We start from the raw sequence: 24,023 nt of genomic DNA, 5'->3' as shown, positions 1-24,023 counted from the left end.
AAACTCAATCTTTGCGTAATGATGACTCTAATTAAACTCTCTCTTTTTTTTAACTGAAGATTTAAAAAAAAACAGACATATCAAAAGATTAATGAAGGACCATTTATATACCTGGCGTGGACGAAATAAGGGTATAGGGCATCAACTTTGAGTCCGGGACAAATCCCAGAACCAGAACAACCCCCTTATTTATATTGCCATATACGTTGCACTCTCGAGGATGATCGCCACTATAATCGATGAGTACCCCATTTCACCTGCATATTTACTACGTTCCTTACTATCTTAAATATTTGCTGACAAGAGTGATACACACACACACAGTATATAAGCTTGCAGCTCATCAAGACAAACGTAATTATGTAAATATACTTCTCGAAGTTCATCTGAGAGAACATCCTTGCCCATCACCACCCATGGCTGATGTGAACAACCAAAGGAACTCTGTTTTTCAATCTGTCATTAATCTGCAAAATCATATAAACCATTGTTCAAATCAGATCAAGAATATAGAGCAATCAATACATAAAATGAAAGTAAAGAGAATATTCTAAAGATGGAAGAATATGTACAAGCATGTGAGCCAATCTCAAGCCATATTTTTCACTGATGAAAGCGATGGCAAAGTGGGGACGAATTGGCTTGCTCAGAACATTGTCAAGAACCTCCCTCACAGCATGCTGTCAACCACCAAAATTCAGATAAATAAGAAATCAAAATAAGGATTCAACTAGAGGGAAAGTAGTGTTGAGGTGGGTGTAGTAAATACAATGAGGGAGGGATTGAGGGAGAGAGCCGAAGCGAGCTTGGGACGAGAAAGAATTTGGAGGAAAGACGATTCCAAGTTTTGTTGACGCAAGCTGCGGCTGCAAATGATACGGCCGGGAGCCTCGCCAGGATGTTGGCCATGATATCGTCGTTGAGCCGCCTCATTGTTCTGCCTCCTCCGTATGCTCCGGTGGTCATGCACGGTGAGGTGATCTGAATGGATTTAGCTGTATATATAGGAGGGAGTTCATTTCATGTGGGCAGTAAAGGGGTTGGGTTCTGTCAATCAATGTGTGCTTGATACGTCAGCATGAAACGCTTCTATCTTTAATGAAATCACTCAATTTTCCAGATTTTCATGGATTCTCTATTTAATACTATGGATAATGAAACTGAAATGGCTAGTTTTGGACTTTCCAAGAATTGGGTCATGTGCATTAGGCCTCCGGCTTCTACTTTATTTTTTCTTGTTTAAAAAAATTATACTGGCAGTGGTGTTTTACTATTTAGTGAGGTGTTTAATTTGACGGGCAAACATTCAATGACTTTTTCTTCAAAATTCTCGATTATTGTTTGTTGTGAAAAATGTTTGTTTTTGTTTAAGATTTTGTATTAATGTTTTGTGCAAGTTTTTGCAGTTGAGTTTATTTAAATACTACTTCCGGTTCTTAATATAAAACTAGTTTGATTTTAATTTAATTCTTGATATAAGATCTCAATCCACTTCGTCTCTTATATTTATTCATTTTTTCTAAGGTAATGATTGTAGTAATTACATATGTTAAATGTTTCATGAAATGGTAGTTTTAGCTAATACACATAATTAGCAAATACATTCTAAAAAAGACAACATATATTTAATACAAATAATTAACTTAACAAATTTTTTTAATTTATTCATATTGATCACACTGGTGGAAGTAGTACTAAGAATGACTGGGTATTGACATTGAGGCAAGTAGATTGGATATGTGTTTGATTATTTGACATAGGTGAACTTAAAGTTAAATCTTCGACATGAAAATATTTCGGGACAACAGTTTCAAACTATCATATTAGTATTCACTTTGATGAACTCCTACATTCAACCCACTTAAAATTTTATTTCCAGAATTATTTGTTTATTTTTTGGCCGGAATGCTAATTTTAAAAAAAAAAAGGTACACCAACGTTTAGTTTTCAAAACATGAATGCACCCGTTCTTTCTTTCTTTCTTTTTCTTTTTTTTTTTGTTAAAGCAAATCTCTTGTTTAATAAATTATTATATTTCTAATCAAAGTACAATGAATGTGTTGTCCTTTTCAAAATTTATGGACTTTTAATCTTTTTTCAGTCAATTAGACATCTATAACTGCTAATAATTAATTTAGTTGACTAGATAATAAATGATTTGGATTTTGTATAGATGCATGCATAAACTTAATATTACCTCCATCCCTAATATAAAATTTTATTTAGTTTTTATTTTGATCCTAAATATAAGACTCTAATTCATTTTATCTCTTATATTTTTTTAAGATAATTCTTGTAATAATAGTACTGCTAACCAATGCACTTGATTAATAAAAATATTTTAGAAAAAATAATATCTATTTATTATAAATAATTAACTAATTTTTATAATTTATTCAAAATAATCAACTTACTCTTATATTAAAGATAGAAAATAGAATAATGGGATGCAAATTCTCTACGTCGCTGCAGTAAGTAATTCACCGGATGCCACAATAAATCTTGACCGTTTGAGTGATCTAACGATGTTCTTTTTTTAGACCAGCGATCTAACGATATTCACAACAATCACTTGGCACATGAGCTTCCGTTTTCATTGTCCATGACAAACACGAATCTCACCCGTTCATGCTTGTGGCTTGAGACGCTGTTTTTATTCCACGTAATTCTTTTTTTTTTTTGGAGAAAACTGCATAGAAGTCCGAGATTAAAAAAAATTCAAGCTGTACATTTTTATTCCAAACTAATTTTACATGATGATTTTTTTTATAATAATTATGATTGTTTTTTATAATTAAACTTAATATGTTAGCATTTGAAAATGTCTTATCAATCTCAATATCATCATTTTTTATTAATAATTTTAAGATTAAATGATTAAAAATATATTTTTTAAAGTTAAAAGATGAAACTTTATGTGATGTTAAGAGATTAAAAGTGTAGTTTAGCTAAAATTTAATTACCAGTGGATATAACTGGTACAAAATATCACATAATGACATATAGATGTCACAGGCTGGGACCTATTACTGATCAAATTTTTACCTGAGACTTCTTTGTTATTTTCCCCCTTCGAATTTACTGCTGCTAACGAAAAATAGTAGGCATTGCCAAATGCTCACAGTTAATATAAAATGAGTAAAATTAAAAACAACTGAGCGTAATTACGAAGCCCATTTCATGATCCATCCTAAATTTTTAATTAGTTCAATTGGGAAATATTGATGTGTTTGTGTGTATGTAATAGTAATTGATAGCCAAATTATGAAGGAAGCATAAAACCTAAATTCAATAAAAAGAAAAATTACTCATAAGCTCTGAGTAAAAAATTAAATATAAAAATTCTCAAAAATTCATATTATGAATCAAATTTATATATTGAATTCCGGTTGCATCCTTCGCAAATTAAAATGGTAGAAGTTGAATTTGCTGAAGGGAGATTTGGTTAAAAGTTGCTATTTGAAAATTTAATTAGCTACAAAAATCTAAATTTGTACAAACGCAACTATAATAACGAATGTAACTATTTTTTCATTGTAACATATTATTAATGATTTGCAATAATTATCAATATAAAAATCTTTATACACAGTAAAAGAAATACTGGGAAAAAAAATATTTGCATTCATATCATATTTACCCACGCTTAAATTTAACTTCTTAAACAAAAGATTTTTTATCAAATTTCCCTTTCTTGAAGCCTCTTTATATTTTTTTTTTAATTTATAAATCAGTTTTCTTCGAGAAAAAAGCTGTTGTAAACTGGCGTTTGTAAACTCAGGTTGGAAGTGGGTGTGGAATCCAGAAATCGTCTGCTACCAATCATCACCCCTAAACATGTGCTTTTCGTAAACTTCGTTTTGTAAAACGGAGATTTGACTTCCTCCGTAGCTGTCCCCAACCCCCCTCAAGTCTTGGTCGTCCTCATTATCAAAGATGTCCAAGTCCTACCACATTATAAACCCCAGGTCCTAACGTCCGGAAAAATCGCCCCAGAAAAGGGTTTTTGCAAGGAAAGCAAAAAAAAAAAGAAAAATTCATACAATCATATTGGTGAATAAGGAAAGTGTTATTGGAACCATATTTGCCTTCATCAACATAAACTGTTCTGAAATGAAATGTAATAGGAGTTTTCGAGTGTAAGTGGGTGGGTTCAAACTTGGAAGTAAAGTAGTGCTTCCGAGGAGGCGTCTATTTTATTCCCACTGAAATGGAAGTGATTGAGAAGTATGGATCCCCTGGGATGCATCAGACCCTAACAAGTTATACATTGAAGGCTGAGTCCCATTGCTCACCAGAAGCGTGGTGTCCACGGCCTGTTGTAAGCCGTGCTCATGGAGGGTGGTGGGGCCAAGAGACTGTGACAGGTACGTGGGTGCCGGCGGTGATGACAGAAGAGAGAGAGCACAAGGCGGAGGAGGAGACTCCTCCGCCGATGAGAAAGACCCTGCAGGCCTGACCGCCGTCGTCCTCAGAACTGTGTGGCACCCAGAAGCAGTTTCGGCACATGGCTTCTCATGATATGTCGTCACTTCCTGCTTAATTCTGGCGCTTTCAGAAGACCCAAGAAATATCTGGTGTTTATTATTATGATGAACCATCGTCGTCCTAGCATCCCATTCCCAGTCCCAACCAGTGTTCACCATAGCACTTGAAGGATAGAGATTTGAGCCCGATGATAAGGGTATTAACTGCCTCCCTGAAAATGTAAATCACCAGACACTATCAAACAAAACCAACTACTTCAAGTCAAATACAGGATAATATCCTGCAAGTTATACTAACCTTGGTGGTAATTCGAGAATAAAGTAGCAGACCGGGTGAGAGGCACTGGCTGGGGCTTTCTTCTCCGTCGGTTGTGCCCATCTAATCGCTTCCTGCAGCTTCTCTTCCCTTCATCAAATTCTTCCAGTGAATGAAACCTACACAGACCAGATGCGCCAGAAAACGGTTTATTGTATTGGTTTAGTATATATAGAAGTACATACATAAATAGATAGCAGTAATAATACGGGCAAGTCGCCTTTATGAGATTCCATGCATAAAGAATGTTGTAAATATTTTAGATGGACTTTGATTCTGTAATCTGGGAAAAAGTATCGAAGTAGAATAGGTTCTTTGTACTTTGATTCTTTTGTTGCTAGGGAATTTTGCCTAAAACTGGAACAAAGCAAAAGAAAGCTATGAACTCGGTTACTTTTAATTTCTTTCGGCAACCACAAATTCTGAATGTCTGTGATTAAAGAAATGATGGCAAAGAGTAAGTGAGAAGGCAGCGTAGATATGGATAGATGTGATTAAGAAGAAAGCACAGACCTGCTACACTGTTGGCAGAACCTTTGCTTGTGGCCACCAATGGTGACCACAGGAGCCTTGGAATGGAGCTCGCACACCTTGTGACGCCTATGGTACTCCCTACAATTACTGAGATCTGAACTGCACCCATCCACAAGGCACGACGCCGTTTGGATCCCGTTGTTAATTGCCCGAGCTCTCTTCGATGATCCTGAAGGAGTCGACGCTGCCGTCCTGGGGACTCCGCCTTCGCCGCCGCCGCCAGCAGCGGCGGCGACTTTCCACTTGGGCCCTGAAGACTCAGTTCCAGAATTGCCGACCTGACCCAGCTTCAAATCAACGCAAAATTCGCCTCCACTTCCGTTCACTAATCCAAATCGGCCTGACCCGTCATAGTTATCAGCCGTTGTTGTTTCTATGTTGGGTAAACCTCCTCCATCTAATTCAGTCATATCCCACGAGCCACCCTTCAAATTCCAATCCATCAAGATTTATTTCCTTTTTCTTTTCTTCACCTCCTGGATGGTATCCCAAGCTTCACAGTCGCATCCAAGACAACAGTAAAAAACCAGCCTCTTCGATTACAGTCCAGATGGCCGAAACAAACCCTCAATCACAGCGAGAAACCGGCAGAGAAAAGAAAATCTATATAACTACAGGCGAACAGATATTCAAAGTCAATTAAACTGGAGAGGTATAGATATATATATATTTATATATTATATATGGGAAAACTAGCTAGCTATACACCCACGAGTAGGCACACTTGAGGGTATAAAAATGGTTATTTATAAGGAGTAATAATGACTGAATGGGATAGCAACGACAAAAGTAGAGTTCCGAGGAAGCGGGAATCCAGAAGGGAGACGAGTCACGAGTGAAAAAATGGGAAGCGAACAAGGAAAAGCTATGGAACTGAAAGCAATAGGAAGAAGGAAAGAGCGCAGCCGCAGAAAATTGCAGGAAAAGGAAACTAAAGTACCAAACGAAGTGGATAAACAAATAAAAGAGACGTGAGATGAGAATCCAGATATTTTTTTTAAAAAAAAAAGGAAAATAGAAAAGGAAAACGCACCTATCAGTCGCAGACGAAGATGCAGCAATGGGTCTGTGCAGAGAGAGAGTGGATAACGTAAAAGAGAGGGGAAGAACTGGATAGTGAGAAAGGAAGACGAGGAAGGAAGGGCAAAAAGGAGTTGAGAATAACGAAGCAATCGAAGCGGAACTATATGGTTAGAGTGAATATTATATAGGATGCCATATATAGGGGCTGCTGTTCCCAGTATGTACAGGGCTGAGAAAGCAAGCATGTAGAATATAGACAGATATACACAAAATAATAATAATAAATTAATAAGGACAAGAGGAGGTGGGTGGTGAGGGTTGCTTTCAACTTTTACAAATGAGGGAAAATAAGTACAAGAATGAGATGCTCAAGGCAAGCCATGTGGCGTTGTGTTTCACATTTGATGGCATGTCTTTCCTTCGTTTTTTTTTTCAAAAAAAGAATTAAGGGGAATATTATAATAATTCAAGAAAATAATCTGCAGGCCCCACCTCAATTCCGAGAGTTAAACAACAAGTCTGTGTATCCAAGAATAAATGCCTAGCAGAATAAATTATAAAACTACAATTCAAACAAAATAAATTATAGAAATCCAACTTAAAATTGAGGTAATCTTTAGTTCAAAAAAAAAATTGAAGTAACTTGTTAATTTTCACAAAAAAAAAAAACAGAAAGAGAGAAATAAAGGGCGACGTGGGGTCCAAATTTGAAAATGGAAGGCTGGAGGCGGAGGCATAATGATGACGGGTGATGGTGGGGCCAGAGCAGACTCACCCACAATTGAATAGAAGAAGAGGCCTCCAGGTTAGATAGTTTTTTCCCCCCCAACCAAAACCCATCATGTGATCACTTCACTTTCTTTTTGCTTTGCTTAAACCAACTTTTATTCAGATTCCAATCCCAATTCCAATGTTTCCTGTTTCTTTTGCCTATCTCAATTTTAAAAAAAGAAAAAGCAGTGGTGAACAATGCCTCCAAATATGCTCAAAACTCTAAAGTGTCTTTCTGATCTTCACATCTCAGCATAAGCATGTCATTTTGTTTATTGATCGTACCTTAAACTTTTATCCATCGTCTTTTTCACGACATTAAACAATAGCTTGTGGCGTACAATCCCCTTAATGCCGCAGAAAAATCATTTCTTAGAACCCTCTATTATTATCTAATTAAGTCAGGTTTGAACATAATTGGGCTTAATTAGAAATAACCTTTTTTATTTCTGGTGACATAATTGGAGATGACTTTCTTCAAGACATATTTACATTCACACTAGCGGAACTCAACTTTCACGCTTAAACAGTCAAAGTGGCTTGCGTATTGGTCACTTTTTTTCTCTCCCTTTACTTGTGCTGGCCATTATTTTTTTATGGGATAATTCCAAAAACCCTTTTACGTGAAAAGTGGGAATAACGTGATCGATCACTATTCTATTTTTCGTATTGAGTTGTTTTTGTGGGGTTTAAATGAGATGAAGGAGCAATTTTGGGGTGAATTGGTAAAAAGAGGGAGGGAGGGAGGGAAGGTAAAGTAGGGGATGCCATGGAAAAGAGAGACAAGGGCTTTAAATCGGCAACAACCGCAAGTCAGTGTGGCAGCTGTAATTGCTGTTGTCAGTCTGTTTCCACTGCTCGCCTCCTTCCTATCAATCACTTTCACTATATTTCAGCATTCCACCTCATCCTGATCTCAAATATCATCATATTTCTCGTTTAAATTTATTTAAAAAACAGTATGTTTTGAACAAATTATTTATCCCTCGTGAGCGATATAATCCAGTGCAAAGAACGTACATAACATGATTCGAGGTCATTAAGAAGTTTCAAACGTTAAAGAGAAATTTTGAATCGCGCGATGTAAAAAGAATATATGCGTGCTTCTGATGATGATGGTGATGATAATGATATTAATAGCAGCCAATACAATAGTACGATAATACGTGTTAAAATGAAAAAGGTTTGTTCGGCTTAAATTGGACACCATCGTTAATTAAGAAGTTGCACTTTAGAGCTGATATCCGAGCTGAAGGGAAGCGCTGGGCGTCCTGGAATTATTGTACTATTGTATTGGCTGCTACAAAATTTGAGAGTTTTGCATTAAGCAAAGCCACAAGGGATGCGTGTTCAGTTGACTTGACTTGACTTGGGGACGCGCCACGGGAGTCACATAGGCACACCTACAGCCGTTCATTTGCATTTAATTCCCAACTCGCCCAAACATGTCTTTCACGAGCGTGTGTGTACTGTGTAGGTACTGTTTCCTGCCCTCTGGCAGAAGCAGAACCAGCATAGTGGGTCCCACCTTATCATACCCATGACGTTTGGTTGCAACTCTGCGATGACAATTGATGGCCAGCTCCTCGCGAGCCCAAACTCATGCAAACATGGCCCATTAACTTTGTCCTCATTTCTCTGTTTTTTTTCTTTTCGTTTTTTTGGGGTGGGGGGGACTGAACCATAATTTCTCATTTAATGTGTCCATCAATTATCAACACACGCAGAAGGCGTGGGTTCGTGTGATTGCGTTAGTTGTGTCGCAGAGTTCAGTTATTGTATGTGCTTCTGCTACAGAAGAACCGATCCCATCAACATTAAGTCACCCAAATACATATCCATCCTTGAAAGCTCAGTTATTTATTTTGTCTTAAATATTTGTGATGATAATTGTGCATTCAAAGAAGTTTTCGTCATTTTAGTGCATATGATTAATAAAAATATTTTAAAATATATATAATATTTATTTATTATAAATAATTAAACTAATTTTATTACTCACCACATCAAAGTGACAAGCCAAGAACTCTAATCCCAACAATCACCGAAATCAATCCACATGTCCTCGAACATAATTTGGATATGTTATGTTTTTGTCATATTGCCCCTCACTAGAAAAGAAAATGCCACCTTAGCACCCTCCTTGGCGGAAACCAAGGCCTGGATTTTTTCATGACAGGGTTGATCAACGTAAGATTTGATGCCATCATCTTTCGCATCACAAAATTAATAATATACCATCTCCGTTTAAACAGAGCAAGAAAGTTTGTTAACTTGATTGTTGGTCAAAAATAAATATTATCTTTTTTTTAAATAATTTTGTTAATCCTATATATTAGCTGAAACTACTACAAGATTATTTTTTTAAAAAAAAAGATAAATATAAGAGACAAAATAACATTAGGTTTTATATTTAAAACCAAATTGAATATCAAGCTAGTTTTTATATTAAAGATCAGATGTAATATTATCTCCTGTTTTTAATATAAGAGCTACTTGACTCATTTAGGTATATTAAAAAATTAGTTAAATTAGTTATTGGTAATAATTAGGTACTGTCTTTTTAAAATATCTTTACTAGTAATGTGTATTAGTTATAACTACCATTTAATGAAATATTAAACATGTGTAGCTATGGATAAACTATAAGTCCACTAATTAAAATTTGATCACATGTTATTTACAAACTTTTTTAATGATTTGCTACAATTTTTCAGTTACTTACTTTTGTAACTGAGAACTACTTTTTCCAAAATTTGGGATAGTTATAGTGATCATTAACAGTACTATTGCCTCGTGTCCTTGCTATAAAGCGCACTCAAGGAGGTGATTTTGATTATTTTTATGAAGCATTTGGTAGTTTCTTTGACCTTGAAGCATTTGCTAATTTCAAAGAGTATTAAATGTCTTTTTTCGTAAATGTTCATATTTAATTAAGATAGAGTAAGAGAATAGATATTCATATAATGTCAAAAACTTAGTATAATTAATGAGGATAATAAGTAAAAATTACTTGTATGTTTATGACAAATTTGATTATTTTGTATCTTTTTACTGATGCATGAAAATGGGTTAAACTAGCATTCATTCGTGTTACATATTTAAGCATTATTTGAAAAGTTTTTTCATTTTAAATTTAATCATGTAAATCCTGCTGCTTGTATATCACTCACTTGACTTTGTATAACTTACTACCTCTCATCCTTAATATAAAACTTCGTTTGAAGTTTATTTTAATCCTAAATATAAGATACCAATCCACTTTGTCTCTCATATTTATATATTTTTTTCCAATATAGTCCTTCGAATTATAGTGGTTCTAGCCAATACATTTAATTAGCAATAATATTTTAGGAAAAACAACACATATTTATTACAAATAACTAACTTAACTTATTTTTTTAATTTTCTTAAATTAATCAACTAGTTCTTATAATTAGTACTAGAGGCAGTATTTTGCAATGAAAATTATTCATTTCATTTAAAAATAATAATAACTGATTTTTCTTTGGGTCAAAAAAATTTCTATCCTTCTTATCTCCATCTCTGCTTCCATTCTCGTTCATTGTATCATAAGGATTATATAGCTTATTTGATTTGTAAATTAGAACTTGGATAAAAATCTAGATGATCAAAACCAACTAGCAGAAAATCTATTTATTCTCTGTTTTTTTAATTACAAAGAAAAAGGAAATAACGAAATTCGTTATAATATAATCCCGCTATAATCTCACCCCATTCAAAAATAATTGAACCCCCCGCTGATTTTATTTCATCCTCCCAGTTCCAAGTCCAACCACCTGTTTCTTTTTTTCCCAAAAAAAAAAACGCCATTGTTTGATGTGAGGAAGGAGAAGGAAGACGCAAAGGCCGCCATGAGAAGCACGGAGGCAAAAGGAAAGGAAACAGGGGAACTGGAGGAGCTTTACAACGATTTGGAACGACACTGGAACGCCTATAAGCAATCTAAGTCCAGAACAAGGCGTGGATGTTGCCCAGACTCAAGTATAACCGTCAAAGCCATTCAACTGCTTCAACGTTCTCCAAGACACCTCATGTCTCAGCTTCAGGACAGCACCTCAGAGATCGCCGGAGACGAAAGGAAGTTGAAGGGCCGGCGACTTTTTGAGGCCATGGACGGTGAAGTTGAAATGGGTCAAGCGATAAGATCATTGTCGTTTTGTTATTCATCTTCGTCGTCATCGTCTTCACCTTTTGCGTCCGGCGAAGAAGAGGCGAAAGCGAAGGGAGCAGAGGACTCAGTTTGTGTGGCGACAGATGCAGACAGGAGGAATAAGATTAAAGGAGGAAGTTATATTGTGATGTTAGGTGTCTTTGGCATTGCTTTGCTTGTATTTGCAGTCTGTCTGAGATCTGCCACAAGTTATGGTGGATTTGAAGGGATTCTAGTCCCAACCTGACAGGTGATGATCATAATGTGTAACTTCTACGTCTTCAGATAATCTATTATTTGATTTTTCACACACTTTTTCATTTTTAAAGTAAGATGACGTTTGAACAGTTGCAACGCAACGAGCATCTTGTTGATGGACAGTAATTTCTCAAAGAATACGAGTAATTAAATTTATTTTTTTAGAATTAAAAGGCATGCATTAATGTCTCAGAGTTACAAGCAGGATTGAACATGGTCATGACCTTTTATTGAAGAGCATTCACAATACTAAACTATAAGACTATTGATAAGAAATTACTTCTAGAAATAGAAATAGACGCCCATGCTTTATGGAATCACAATAAGTTACCAAGGAAGAGATTCGTTTTCTCCTGCAGCTCGTTACATGTCCTTCCTAATCTAGTTCTCTGGCACCTTCTTGTTGTCAAGAAAATTTTTTAAAATATTTATATGTATTATTAGATTATATATCAATTTTAAATTATAAATATAAATATGAGTAAAATATTCTGATTATCTTTTTGGTTTACATCAATTACACAGACCTCCCCTCTATTTTAAAAACATAAAGTTTAGTCCAATTAGTTAACACTATTAGAAATATTTTAACAATATTATTTTTAACTGAAATTTATATCAAAATAAAATTTATTTATCATTTTACTCCTCATTCTAATAAATTCCTAAATTATAGTTTTACAGTTACATCAATTTCATTCAGTTAAGGCAAACATAAAAGATTTGATTAAAAATTTAACTGATTTTATAATTTAAAGTAAAATATGAAAATTATAAAATCTTATGATTTGGATCAAAATTAATAAATTTTATACCATATTAGAAATTTTAAAGATAATTATTTTTTGATTTCATAAAAACATTTTTTGGAAAATATAAATGTCTAAATAATTATTAATTTAAAAAGGGAAATTTTGGTCAAAAAAATTTAAAGTCAAACATAATGGTCAACTAATGATTTGGGTGAATGAAAATAAAATCTTAAATATAAGAGAAAGGTTTGTATAACATATGTTGTAACTGTAAAGAAAGTTTATATGCGTTTTCAAAATAAAAAAGAGATTTCAGTAATTGAGATAAAATAGAAAGATAATTGGTGTATTTTACTCTATAAATATTTTAGAAACTTAGTATTAATTTTCTCAAATTAATCAACTAGATTTTATATTAGAAACCGGAAGCAATATATCCATTGTATGTACACTTTTTCATGACTCATTGAATCAAATATTTGAAGTAGGTAAAGTTGTCATGACATTTTGGTTGCACGCATGCATGCGCCCACACATTATGGGTTAATGGTTAAATCCAACACTGATTATAAAGTAATCATATGATAATTACAAGTGAATCAAAATCAGCTATCCAAGTTACTGTGCATCAGCTTGAAACTACATGGATCACACGATTTCCTTTTTAATGTACAATGTACATATGCTCCGAAAGAGAAGTACCGTATAATCCCTCCGAGGTCGTTTCTATGTACAAACGGGAAGGGACCCTGATTACGGAAGAATTTCCAGCACAAAAAAGTGTTGCAGTGGCTTCAACCAGTCCTTCAGCATAACCCCTCGTGTCGGTCAGAGTGAGAAAGGGTTAATTATAGCAAACTTCTGCCAGCGAAGCCCACGACGCAAAAGGGATAATACTTGATAACATCCAAGCAGATCGAGTCTCAACCACCATTTCCAACTTTAAAATATGAAAGACGGCAGTTTCTCTAACTTCAATCATTCATCAAGATTCCTTCTTGTCAATCCCAAAAAAGGAGCAATTCTGGAATGCATCCAGGCTGCTGGCTATCAGGCGACTCAAACCACCAAGACTATCACTTAAAATTAAATCTTGGCTATGGTACTTCGTTGATGGTATATCTATATCCAGTGGTCCCAATGAATCAGGCTGCAACATGATAGAGACAAAAGAGGAGTTGGAATTATGCACCAATAAGTGTAAATAGCCACTAAAAAAGGTTCAAAAATCAAATACAAGTAATTTCTTTTTAAATCACTAGTTCAAATCTTTAAAGCTGCCCAGATTCCACTGATTTGATTAATAATTCACACTGTGAGAATAAGAAACTTGCAACGCTTGGCCGAGGTGAACTTATTCCTTGAAATTGCCTCGCAGCATATGAACCAAATAGGGTGCACAAGGTCACGGACACAGTAAAACTGGAGTATAAAAGAACCACCGACCTCTGACCCAAAAGGAAAAAAAAAGGAGGAGGAAGGAGCAACATACCCAGTAAATATCAGCTAACCCGCTGAAATCTTTTGCTGAATGCTCCTGGAAATCCGCCTTGGATTCAAAACCATCCATAGGGACTGCATGAACAAAATTATCCCCAGGCCTCTCTTTCTTAGGTGACTGCTGCAAAAAGCAGGGAAGTTAACATCAATTCCCAATAAACTTTTAACAGTAGATTACCAAAACTATAGAGTACTACCTGAATCAAAGGCTCAGAGCAATCGGAGTTTCTTCCTGGAACCTGTTTGTGGGATTCAGCAGAAATAGCGGGAGATAAACAAGGACCAGCTTCGCGGGAAACAGGATCTTTTCTGAACAAAAATGCATCACATGTTTCTTCAGCGTCCCAGATGGAAGATATATGTGATGCCAAAGTTGGTTGATGTCCCATCTTTTCTTGATGTCGAGATATGTGAGCGGCAATAGCAGCATCAAAAGAATCAGCGCTAAAAGGAATTTGGAGAAGACCATTACAATTCTCAGCACCAGTTGGATTAACATCTTCCAGATCCTCGGATGCCCCTGAAAGTAGGTCTCCTATACTTATGTTGGTAAGGCTATCAGCCCATTCACCAGCCGAGAAACCCATTCCACTGCTTAATCTCAACTCATTCTGAACACACAATGGAAGATAAACATCACCAGAAAGACAATATAGATTTGGATGGTAGCAATCACAGATAATCTTCCACTTCACGAACAAAAATAAGGCCTAACGGGCAGGTCACAAAAAAGAGAGAAGCTATGTTCTAACAGATATCATTTCATCAGAGCCAACAAATTATCTCACGACTCCAATGATATCCATGACTTGAACATATATTCAAATCAGGTAGCAGAACTTACCATGTGTGGCCCCATTCCTAGCGTATGGATTGACAATTCTTACTTTAAATCATATATATTATATGTATGAGCCACTAGCCTAGTGTGAATAAACTACAAGTGCCACTTCAAGGCCATGTGATGCAAAAAGAAGAAAATCTCCAGCATATCTGAGTGAAAGAGAAAGGGAGGCTACCATTTCATCCGCTTGTTTTGTCATAATTTCATCCCCAGCATCTACTCCTCGTGATGAAACAATGAGTGTAGCATCACCAGACTCCCTAATGCCTGGATTTAGGGAAACATTGTCATCTCTTGCATTAGGCAAATCAGTTGAAGTAGTGGTAGGAGCAAGATTCTTGGTTGCAGACGTCCCTCGATCTTCACAAAGATCCTGGTGATAATTACTTGATGTCGTAGGGAGAGAAGGATCCACAATGTGACCCTCCACACTGACCGTTTCAGTGTTGGATTGCCCAGGCATACAGTTGAATGCAACAGGCACTTGATTATTCGAAGGTCCAAGTTCAGCATGGGAAAACCATCCATACCTTCACAAAAAAACGTGGACATAATCACAATCTAATCAGTATCTACTATCTAGTAAGGAGAAAGTTTGCGGTGATAGGTTCACCAATACATAGTTTATAGGCTTCTCTCGGTAAAAACAAGTATGGGTACTACATAAAATGCGACTGTAAATCAACCTTCAAATTTGATTATGTCAAAATTTCTGGCTTTCTGCATGAGAATTTTGTGTCTCAAACTCTTCTTCAGAGTAATTAAAATGAGTGAAATAATAAAATATTCAAGGTCTATGTGATGTTTCTTAATTTTATCTCTCTTCTTTCTTTTTTGACTATTTTGTCATGACTTGCAACCGCATCAACAATCACACTTCTGCCCAATAGTCAAACACACAAAACAGCATGATTTTTAAGAGACAATCATTTGATGAAAACATATACAACCATTTTTCACAAGTATTTTTCATCTAAATGACTATATAAGTATAATCACATTCATTAAATGTCTTAAAAGCTACAGCTCAGTCACTTCAAATTTAAAGAGGTACCTCAAACGGAATGTGGGCGGGCTTCCAATCATTCCATATACATCTCCTGCGCTAACTGTAGATTCTTGTGTCCATCTCTGATAACTAGCCAAGTTTTCTTTCTGAGTATTATAAGGAAAGAGCATTATTTGTCCAACTGCTATGCTTGAATTACCCCATTTACGGTTTAGATGATCTATTACTGATGATAACTTTTTTCGAGTACTAAGAGTAAGCTCCAGGTATGGATTGTGATTATCCTGTAAAGAAATTTTGGAGAACAATAAATATATATAACATTTAAGAAGCCATCTAAAATTCTATAGTAGGAAGCTTGCAGGTTGTTCTCACCCTTTCCAGGGCTCTTCGAGTACAATCATCAATTGGGAATAACTGGAGCTTGAGCTTCACAATATTCTGTATGTTATCAACAACATGATTTTGAGGAAGCGTAGGCAAAGAGGGCAGAACACTGCCAACAGGTTCAGAACACTTTTCGACTGCAATAAAATGGAAGAGTCAGTGTGAAGTTATAAATCTCTGAAGTTTTAAGTCCTTCAGGGTGCAAGTAACAGGTAAAAGTGCTACCTGGAGCCCCTTGGTCATGTTCAAAGTCTTTGACAGTGGCAGCCCGCTCCAAATGTTCTGCAGCATCTGCAACTAAAGAAACACCAGCCATTGCAGCCTTCTCCCATTTTTTATATGCAGCTGCTGTGGTCATACCTGCTAACAATCGGTCACTCATGCCTCAAGGGCCATACAAAATCCCTTATTACAAAAAATAAAAGAAGCATTCATGGAGGATGTTTTCTATTGGATATCAATAATGCTAATATGAAAGACAAAAAGAGTATAAAAATAGTATAAAGCAGATAAATCAAGAAGGTTAGTAGAAACAAGGGGAACACAAAAAAGAATCACCTGGTTTCTTTCGTTGCCTTGAAGGTTTCATGGCAGTTGACTCTCCCTTAGTGTTGCTTCGGTTAACACCCATGTTTACATTGCGCTTCAATGATGCTTTTGAAGTTCCAAGGCTTTGAATGTTTTGACTATCAACAAGAACCAGTTTAACAGTTCGAGCATCGTTTCCCAAGGTTCTACTTTGATTTGAAACAGTATTGGGGGCAGCAGGAGGGTAATTTTCCCCCAGCAAAGGTCTCCTACGCACATTCTTCTTCCGGTCTTTCATGAGTTGGTGCTCCTTTAAGGCAACATATATAAGTCAGCTCAAACACAAACTGAAACACATATAGAATATGATATCTTCAGATGGTTAAAGATATTTTACTGACCAAGGCCTCTACAAATATTTTGAATTTTCGAGGCTTCAGGTGAAGCTTTGAGGCTTTGCAGCTATACTTTTCTAATAATGACCACCTGCGACAAAAATGAGAGAAAATAAGCAGAAAGCATCCATCATTCTGCTTTGAGTGATAGTATAGGGCGCTCTGCATCTTGCTGACGAATAAGCGCCCATATGGTAAACAGTCAGCCAGAGTGTCATTAAGTTTACCATCGAAGCATTGCAGCATTTGTATCTTTAGAGTTTTTGGCATCCAAACACAATTCTGGTCCAAGAAGCTTATTCATCCGCCTTACAAGCCTATAGTAATAATGCCTGACCTGCAATCCAGCACCCAAAACAAAGGATTGGAAAAGGAAAACATTTTAAGAAATTATCGAAAATAAATTTCAAATAAAATTTGCTAGGGAAAATCAAATGGGAAAAGGGAGAGGTATGCCAAGTAATAGATACCTGGTCCTTGTTTTTGCTTTGCACACGGCAAGTGATCTTCTCAAAATTCTACATTTAAAGATAATGTGATGTAATTAGCAAAAACTTTTACAACAAATGAATTGATCGCATGAAGAATATACCAATTAATATATGTACCTTGCCAACTTGTCGTAATGCAGTGAAGAAACTTTCTTCTTCTTGACGAGTCCAAGCAGCCCACTGCCTTGTTGGCTTTTTAGGAGCTGTAAATGATAGTTAAGAATGGACCAATTCATTCTTCAAGTCTCAACAATCACAAGCATCAAAACCTCTAGATTGGGGAAAAATAATAACGAGGTGCAAATATGAAAGCTGACCTGGTTGCTGTGGCAAGACAATATTTGTGGAAGAGGAAACTCCAGGACCACCATTTTGAATCGAGACAGTCTCTGGATGAAGGTGATAATTAGAATCTAGAGAGATCTGCGCTGTAGACTGCATATTTTAGCATATGCTCATGCTTTTATAATGAGCTAACCAATGCTAAAGAGCGCAAGCCCAGATTCAGCTGCCTGGGAACATAAAGAGAGAGAGATATCAGGATATCAGAACTCAGGAAGGAAAATCGGCGCAGCAGCAGAAACAATCACAGCTTTTATTAATTGAAAGGGCCATTGTTAAGACAAGTCGTCTCACAACTGGAAGGGTCACAAATTAATTTGCAGCCATAAAAAATTGAAACCCGAGAACAAGTATCACATGCTCCTTTGCATGCACAGGCAATAATTGCAAACATACAGAAACTTAAATAAAATGAACCATTTTAGAAGTTCGTCGGGAAATTCAACATTATTTCAGAAGTGGTTGTATTTTTCCCCTGGTGAGCCACTATTGATCGTAGTCATAGGCGGACCTATATTACACTGAGTAGGGGGATTTTCGCCCATTGAAATCTTTGAAGTATGCATAGTTGATTTAGTATCCTACTAATTTTTTTTGCCAGATACGTTGCCACAACTCGAGCCAAGTCATTTATAAGATCATACATCACAAATACCCTGAGAATTTTCTATATTAATGATAAAAAAAGATTAATAAACAGAATGCCCATGCACAAAAAATCCAATGCAAAACAATACAATACAATGCATACAAGTCGCTTGTAATCAAAATGAAGAGGGCAGAAGTATAATAGCCAATTACATACCAAGCAAAAACTAGTAAAAATTAAATTAAACCCAATCTGTAGATATTCCCAAATCAAAATCGTCAGTATTTAAACGATTACACGACCAGATTCAAAGCCAAATTAAACTACAAATTAAAACAAAGCAAGAACAACTACCCAGGGAACAGATGACGCGGAGGAAAAAATTCAAATCTAATTCATAGCCAGATTGAACAAATCAATCTCACCGGATTTTGGGAGTTAAAAAAAGCCCTAGGGTTCGAACATTTTCTTCACTATTTGCCCCAGAACAGCCACGGAGGGCTGACAACGGTGGATCCGCCACTCACGATATTGTGTTTTGTCGGGGTTATAATTAATTTTACGCGGAATTTGTTACCAGCCGAAAATGAATTACTCAAATAACAAAACCAATTATTCCAATCCCAGGTAATAAAAACAACAACCCAAAAACTCTAATACCTGATATTGAGCAAATTCTTGGAGCGAAGGTCGCGAACTTCAGATGTTAGGCAAGCAGTCAAGATCGGAGGCAATCTTCCGACAGACGTCTACAGTTGAAGAACAAAGAAATGGATTTACTTTTTTTTTTCAGAAAAATACAGGAAAATAACAGATAATAGATTATTGTCCGTGAAAAAAAACAATGGATTTTTTTTTTTGGGGGGCACTTGAAAAGGTGTAATAATGAATAAATAGTACCACATACTTTATTTTTCACCAGGCTACAACTGGAGTGGATGATAACTTTGAACAATAGGGTACCATATTTGCTTTAAGCTTTGGCACATGAATAAATATAATAATTAGAGGGTGAAAATTGTTTAGGCTTACTTTCCCTAAGCACATTGGTTTGCTAATAAAGAAATCTAAACACTCTGTCTTTTGATTAATTTATTAATTGTTACTGATAATGTCATTGCATTCTCCTTTGAAGATATAAACAAAACAACTAAACTTTAATTGATTTGAAAACATTATAATTATTATTGTCTAGTATTCTGGCTTAATTATTTATTGAAATTTAACAAGTGGCTGTGATATTTTTTTTTTCGGGGGGTGAAAACAAGAGGGATTAGGTGTAATTCTAACCCTATCTTGGAAGAAAATAAAGGTGAGAGATAAGAAGCATAGATTGCTTGGAGAGGGAAGAGAAGGAAGGAATGAAAGAGAAGGGTGGGAGGAATAGAATTTTGTATTTCTGGGGCCGCAGAAGAATAATTGAAAATAAGGGGGAAACTGCCGAGTGAAGGAAAAGAAGGGTGGAGGATGGTCAACCCAACCCAATACGGTTAGAGAAGAATAAGGGAGGCAAGCGAGGGGTGACGAGGTGTTGTTGGGCCACTTGGGCGTCCTTTGAATTTGAAATCCTTGGTCAACTCATGTCTGGTCAACCATGACTCTTGACCCAGCTTCAATATAAAGCAGGACTCCGCTCATTCTCAAGGCCCAATGATCAATCTTGACTCGCTCCTCTTTTCGTTTTGACCAAAACAAAACTCGCTCTTGTTTCCCTTTGCTTCTCCAGTTTATGCATGATTTAACCTGTCCTTTTTTTGAAAAAAAAGAAATGAGCTTAGTCTTTAGAGGCCTGCCAAGAATATGATATGTTTTGCAATCCAAAGAGCAACTATTTGCAGGTTATTTAATATTACTTCCGACACTTAATATAAGAATTAAATAACTAATTTGATAATATTAAAAAAATTATTTCAGTTAATTATTTGTAATAAATAGTTCTTATGTTTCTTAAGATACTATTGTTAATCACATATGTTAGAATGTAAATTTTTGATATAGACAATCATCATCGAGACTATTTAAAAAATAAATAAATAAATACAAGATATAGAGTAAATGTGTGTACTTTATTTAGAACCAAATTAAATCCTCAACTAGTTTTGTGATATACTCCTCCGGTCCTTATTATAGGACCCAATTTGACTTTTTATTTGGTCCTAATTATAAGACCCAATCCATTTTCTCTCTTATATTTATGCATTTTTTCCAAGATAATCCTTCTAATAATGATAGTTTTAGCCAATATGCTTAATTAACAAGGATATTTTAGGAATAACAACACTTATTTATTATAAATAACCAACTTAACTTACTTCCTTAATCTCCTCAAATAAATCAATTGGGTCTTATAATTATGACCGGAGGAGTAGTTTTTAATAAGTTACTCCATTTGATGCCTTATGTAATTTACCTCTCAAAAATTAAAGTTGACCTTTTTTTTCTTTTTACCAGCAAAAAGTTGATCTAGATTATAAGACACTCGATCAAAACATGATGTTTTGTTTTTACCTCCCATGAGTTCAGCAACTTTTTTGCAGCTTGAGAAAGCATTGCGAGGTTTCCCTTTAATTAGTCAGGGCATAATTAAAATATGAGGACGTTTTTAAACAAATAACATAATATAACCCTTCTTATTTACTCTTTACAAAAAAATGTTTGAAATATCTTATATCTATAAAGTACTCTTCTGGTTCTTAATATAAGACTCATTTAACTAATTTGATTAGATTAAGGAAGTTAGGTAAGTTAGTTAATTATAAGAAATGTGACACATTTTTTCTAAAATACTATAATTATTTTTCTTAATACTCCCTCTCTTCCTCATGTTTTTTATTATGATTGAAGGAATATCCATAAGGGTAATTTAGAAAAAATTAATAGATATGAGAAATGAGTCTTATATTTATGACCAAAACCAACTCAACAATTGGGTTCTATATTAAGGAGCAAAAGAGTACTAAAGAGTTTCTTTTAAAAGCGTCACCATAGGTTATTTCGCAGAATATATACAGCAACTAATATTTTTTTTAATAGTGTTTTAGTATGAATATTATTAAGCCCTTATGACACAGGCAAGAATTAAGATACGAGTAAAATTATACTTTTCTGGTCCTTAATATAAAATCTAATTATTGAGTTAATTTTGATCCTAAATATAAGACATATTTCTTATATTTATCAATTTTTCTTAAATTACTCATATGGATATTTTCTCAACTATAATCAATTGGAAGAAGGAAGGACGACATTAAAAAAGATAGTTATGGTATTTTAGGAAAAACATGTCATGTTTTTTATAATTAACTAACTTATCTAACTTCATTAATATAATTAAATGAGTTAAATATGTCTTATATTAAAAACCGTAAGAATATTGAAGAGTTTCTTTTAAAAGCGTCACCATAGGTTATTTTGTGAAATATATACGGCAACTAATATTTTTTTTAACAGTGTTTGCGTGTGAATATTATTAAGCCCTTACGGCGGAGGCAAGGATTAAGATATGAGTAAAATTTGAGTCCAAAAAAAAAAAAAGATATGAGTAAAATTGTACTATAATTAAAAAATGTTGATAAATTTGAACCAACTTTCTTAATCCATAGAAATTAGTATAAAGTGGTGTCCACATCCGAGAATATTTTTATCAATGAACAAAACAACTAGTTGAGGTAATAATTTAAGAGTCAATGGGTTAGACTGGAGTCACTTAGGTGTCAAATTAGTCATATTAAAATAATATAACTCAATTAAAAATAAGAAAATATAATTAAATTAATAATTAATAATAACAAAAACTAAAGAAGTATAACAATAATTTGATTATAACAATAACAAAACACAATAACCTTGAGAATTTTAATCTTTATGATTTCTCAATAACTAAAATTAATAATTATTGATATAAAAATCATCATTAAAATTCATTCAAACTCAAAGTAATTAAAATATTAAAAGCTGAATGAGAAAAAAATAGGAGTAATAACAGTATAATCATCCAAACAAATTCATATAGGTTAGGGCAGTTTAACACCGGTTCAGTACTTAAGCCAAACCTGTTAGATCCATTTTTTTTTTTTCATGATTTTTATCACATCCTGAGTGTTCCTTCGTTGGGGCGTTATAAAATCACAACACGAGTTCAGTTTTTAGAAAGTTAAAATATCAGAGATATTTGTAAAACTATCATTTATTTGAACGAACACGTTAAAAGAAAAAAGCATCGACAAACTTGATATGATTTTTCAATTCATGATTTCTCCCGTGGCCTTCTGGCATGTTCTATTATGCGAATATTCTATAATGACTCGCTTGCTTCGTGTTCGAGACATGCTTAATCTGGGCTATCATTTATTCATTCGTCCCTATCAATATTTATAAAATAAACAAAAAAAGATATTTTTTAATCCTATTTATAAATAATGTATTGAGAGAAATATTTTTTATGGAGTATAATTTTACCCTTTATTTATTATTGTATTGACTTAGTTTATATGAGATATAATATATATTAAATAGAAATAAAGTTAAAAAATTGTTGAATTTTAAATAGGAATTAATAAATTTAAAATTTTTCTTAATCTGTGTTAATTGATTTATAAATAGGATAAGAAGAGTACAGTCAAACTTTTTATTCAAGGTTACCTAAATATAGATATCAGATCTATATAAACTCTGTTCATTAATTATTTTTTTAAACTTGGATATATTATATTCATCTTAATTCTGTCGGCAAAAATAAATTAGTTATCTTAATTCTGTTCAATATAAAATAAATTGCTCCCGCTTCACTGGTGGCTTGAACCTAAAAAAGAAAAAAGCCGAGAACCGCTCAATTGGGACGGAAAGCGTGGAAAACTACTAGAGGCTTCCATGGCGAAAGACGTCAAACCGAACATGTCCTGCAAAAGTCAAAAAAGACTGATTTGATGGTTCAGCCCAACGAAAAAGTCCTCAAAACCTAGTTTGCTTTGGATTCATCAAGAAAACGACATGGCCCATCCAGCTCATATCATTATTATAACACCCGAATTCCTCGGACTCTGCCTTAGGCCTCGTCGGTGAAGCCCAATATCGCTTCCCTCAGTGATCTCTTTCAGTTCTCTGCACTGAGCACAGTGGGGCTTACTGTTGAAGGAATAAAAAGAGACAGTGGAATTTTGCTTCTCGGAATGACAAATCTCGTGTTCTTAGGGATGATGATGTGTCAGAGACAAACACGCATGAAAAAAGCCAGCACTTTGGGATGATTCTCCAGTTTATTCTCCTTGAATCAAACTCTTGTTTCCATCAAATTATACATATGGCTCTTATTGTTGGATAATAATTTCTCATGACGCATCATGTTTATTTAGGGACACCCTCATCTACTAATGACTCATTAATATTCCAACTAGCACCCATATAATCCTACCCTACGACCTAGCTATATACTCATTTAGTTTTTAATATAGGACCTAATTGTTAAATTAATTTTAGTCATAAATATAAGACCTATTCTCATATTTATCAGTTTTTTTTCCTTCTAAATTACCTTTAGGAATACTTTCTTAATCATAATCAAGTAAGTGAGAGAGGAAAGATATTAAGAAAAATGATTATAGTGTTAGGAAAAACATGTCATATT

At 34.6% G+C, this 24,023-nt stretch overlaps 2 protein-coding genes across 5 annotated transcripts; both read right to left on the bottom strand.

Moving 5' to 3' along the window:
- Nucleotides 1-4,196: 4,196 nt before the first annotated feature.
- On the bottom strand, nucleotides 4,197-5,943 carry LOC114747502 (squamosa promoter-binding-like protein 13A). Its single transcript, XM_028935840.1, has 3 exons — nucleotides 5,317-5,943; nucleotides 4,786-4,922; nucleotides 4,197-4,699 (listed from the first exon to the last, which is right to left on the bottom strand). Exons 1-3 carry the CDS (start codon nucleotides 5,778-5,780, stop codon nucleotides 4,197-4,199), a joined length of 1,104 nt encoding a protein of 367 aa, XP_028791673.1. The 5' UTR covers nucleotides 5,781-5,943.
- A 6,824-nt stretch (nucleotides 5,944-12,767) lies between these two features.
- Nucleotides 12,768-19,185, bottom strand: LOC114747503 (TSL-kinase interacting protein 1). Of its 4 annotated transcripts, none has more exons than XM_028935841.1 (14): nucleotides 19,061-19,185; nucleotides 17,787-17,981; nucleotides 17,587-17,672; nucleotides 17,449-17,496; nucleotides 17,206-17,315; nucleotides 16,985-17,069; nucleotides 16,614-16,893; nucleotides 16,281-16,418; nucleotides 16,044-16,192; nucleotides 15,714-15,952; nucleotides 14,835-15,189; nucleotides 14,013-14,426; nucleotides 13,808-13,936; nucleotides 12,768-13,465 (listed from the first exon to the last, which is right to left on the bottom strand). In XM_028935841.1, exons 2-14 carry the CDS (start codon nucleotides 17,908-17,910, stop codon nucleotides 13,301-13,303), a joined length of 2,322 nt encoding a protein of 773 aa, XP_028791674.1. In that variant the 5' UTR covers nucleotides 17,911-17,981; nucleotides 19,061-19,185; the 3' UTR covers nucleotides 12,768-13,300. The 4 variants fall into 4 exon arrangements, with proteins under 4 accessions (XP_028791674.1, XP_028791676.1, XP_028791675.1 ...); XM_028935843.1 differs by having other exon boundaries at nucleotides 13,808-13,933; XM_028935842.1 differs by having other exon boundaries at nucleotides 16,281-16,415.
- Nucleotides 19,186-24,023: the final 4,838 nt, after the last annotated feature.

The sequence above is a fragment of the Neltuma alba genome, unplaced genomic scaffold (genome assembly GCF_004799145.2).
Source record: "Neltuma alba isolate B1F8T4 unplaced genomic scaffold, ASM479914v2 tig00005344_pilon, whole genome shotgun sequence".
Classification (NCBI taxonomy): domain Eukaryota; kingdom Viridiplantae; phylum Streptophyta; class Magnoliopsida; order Fabales; family Fabaceae; genus Neltuma; species Neltuma alba.
The sequence above is the reverse complement of the archived record's forward strand: the minus strand, read 5'-3'. Positions and strand labels throughout refer to the sequence as shown.

Excerpts from the sequence above, each read along its gene's own strand:
- LOC114747503 (XM_028935841.1), bottom strand. The coding sequence starts at position 17,910 with ATGCAGTCTACAGCGCAGATCTCTCTAGATTCTAATTATCACCTTCAT. Across the intron at positions 15,953-16,043 it reads CTCGAAGAGCCCTGGAAAGG|GATAATCACAATCCATACCT; the intron begins GTGAGAACAACC and ends ATTTCTTTACAG. Across the intron at positions 13,937-14,012 it reads GCTCTGAGCCTTTGATTCAG|CAGTCACCTAAGAAAGAGAG; the intron begins GTAGTACTCTAT and ends TGCTTTTTGCAG.
- LOC114747502 (XM_028935840.1), bottom strand. The coding sequence starts at position 5,780 with ATGGATTGGAATTTGAAGGGTGGCTCGTGGGATATGACTGAATTAGAT. Across the intron at positions 4,923-5,316 it reads TTCTGCCAACAGTGTAGCAG|GTTTCATTCACTGGAAGAAT; the intron begins GTCTGTGCTTTC and ends TGGTCTGTGTAG. Across the intron at positions 4,700-4,785 it reads ATTCTCGAATTACCACCAAG|GGAGGCAGTTAATACCCTTA; the intron begins GTTAGTATAACT and ends TTACATTTTCAG.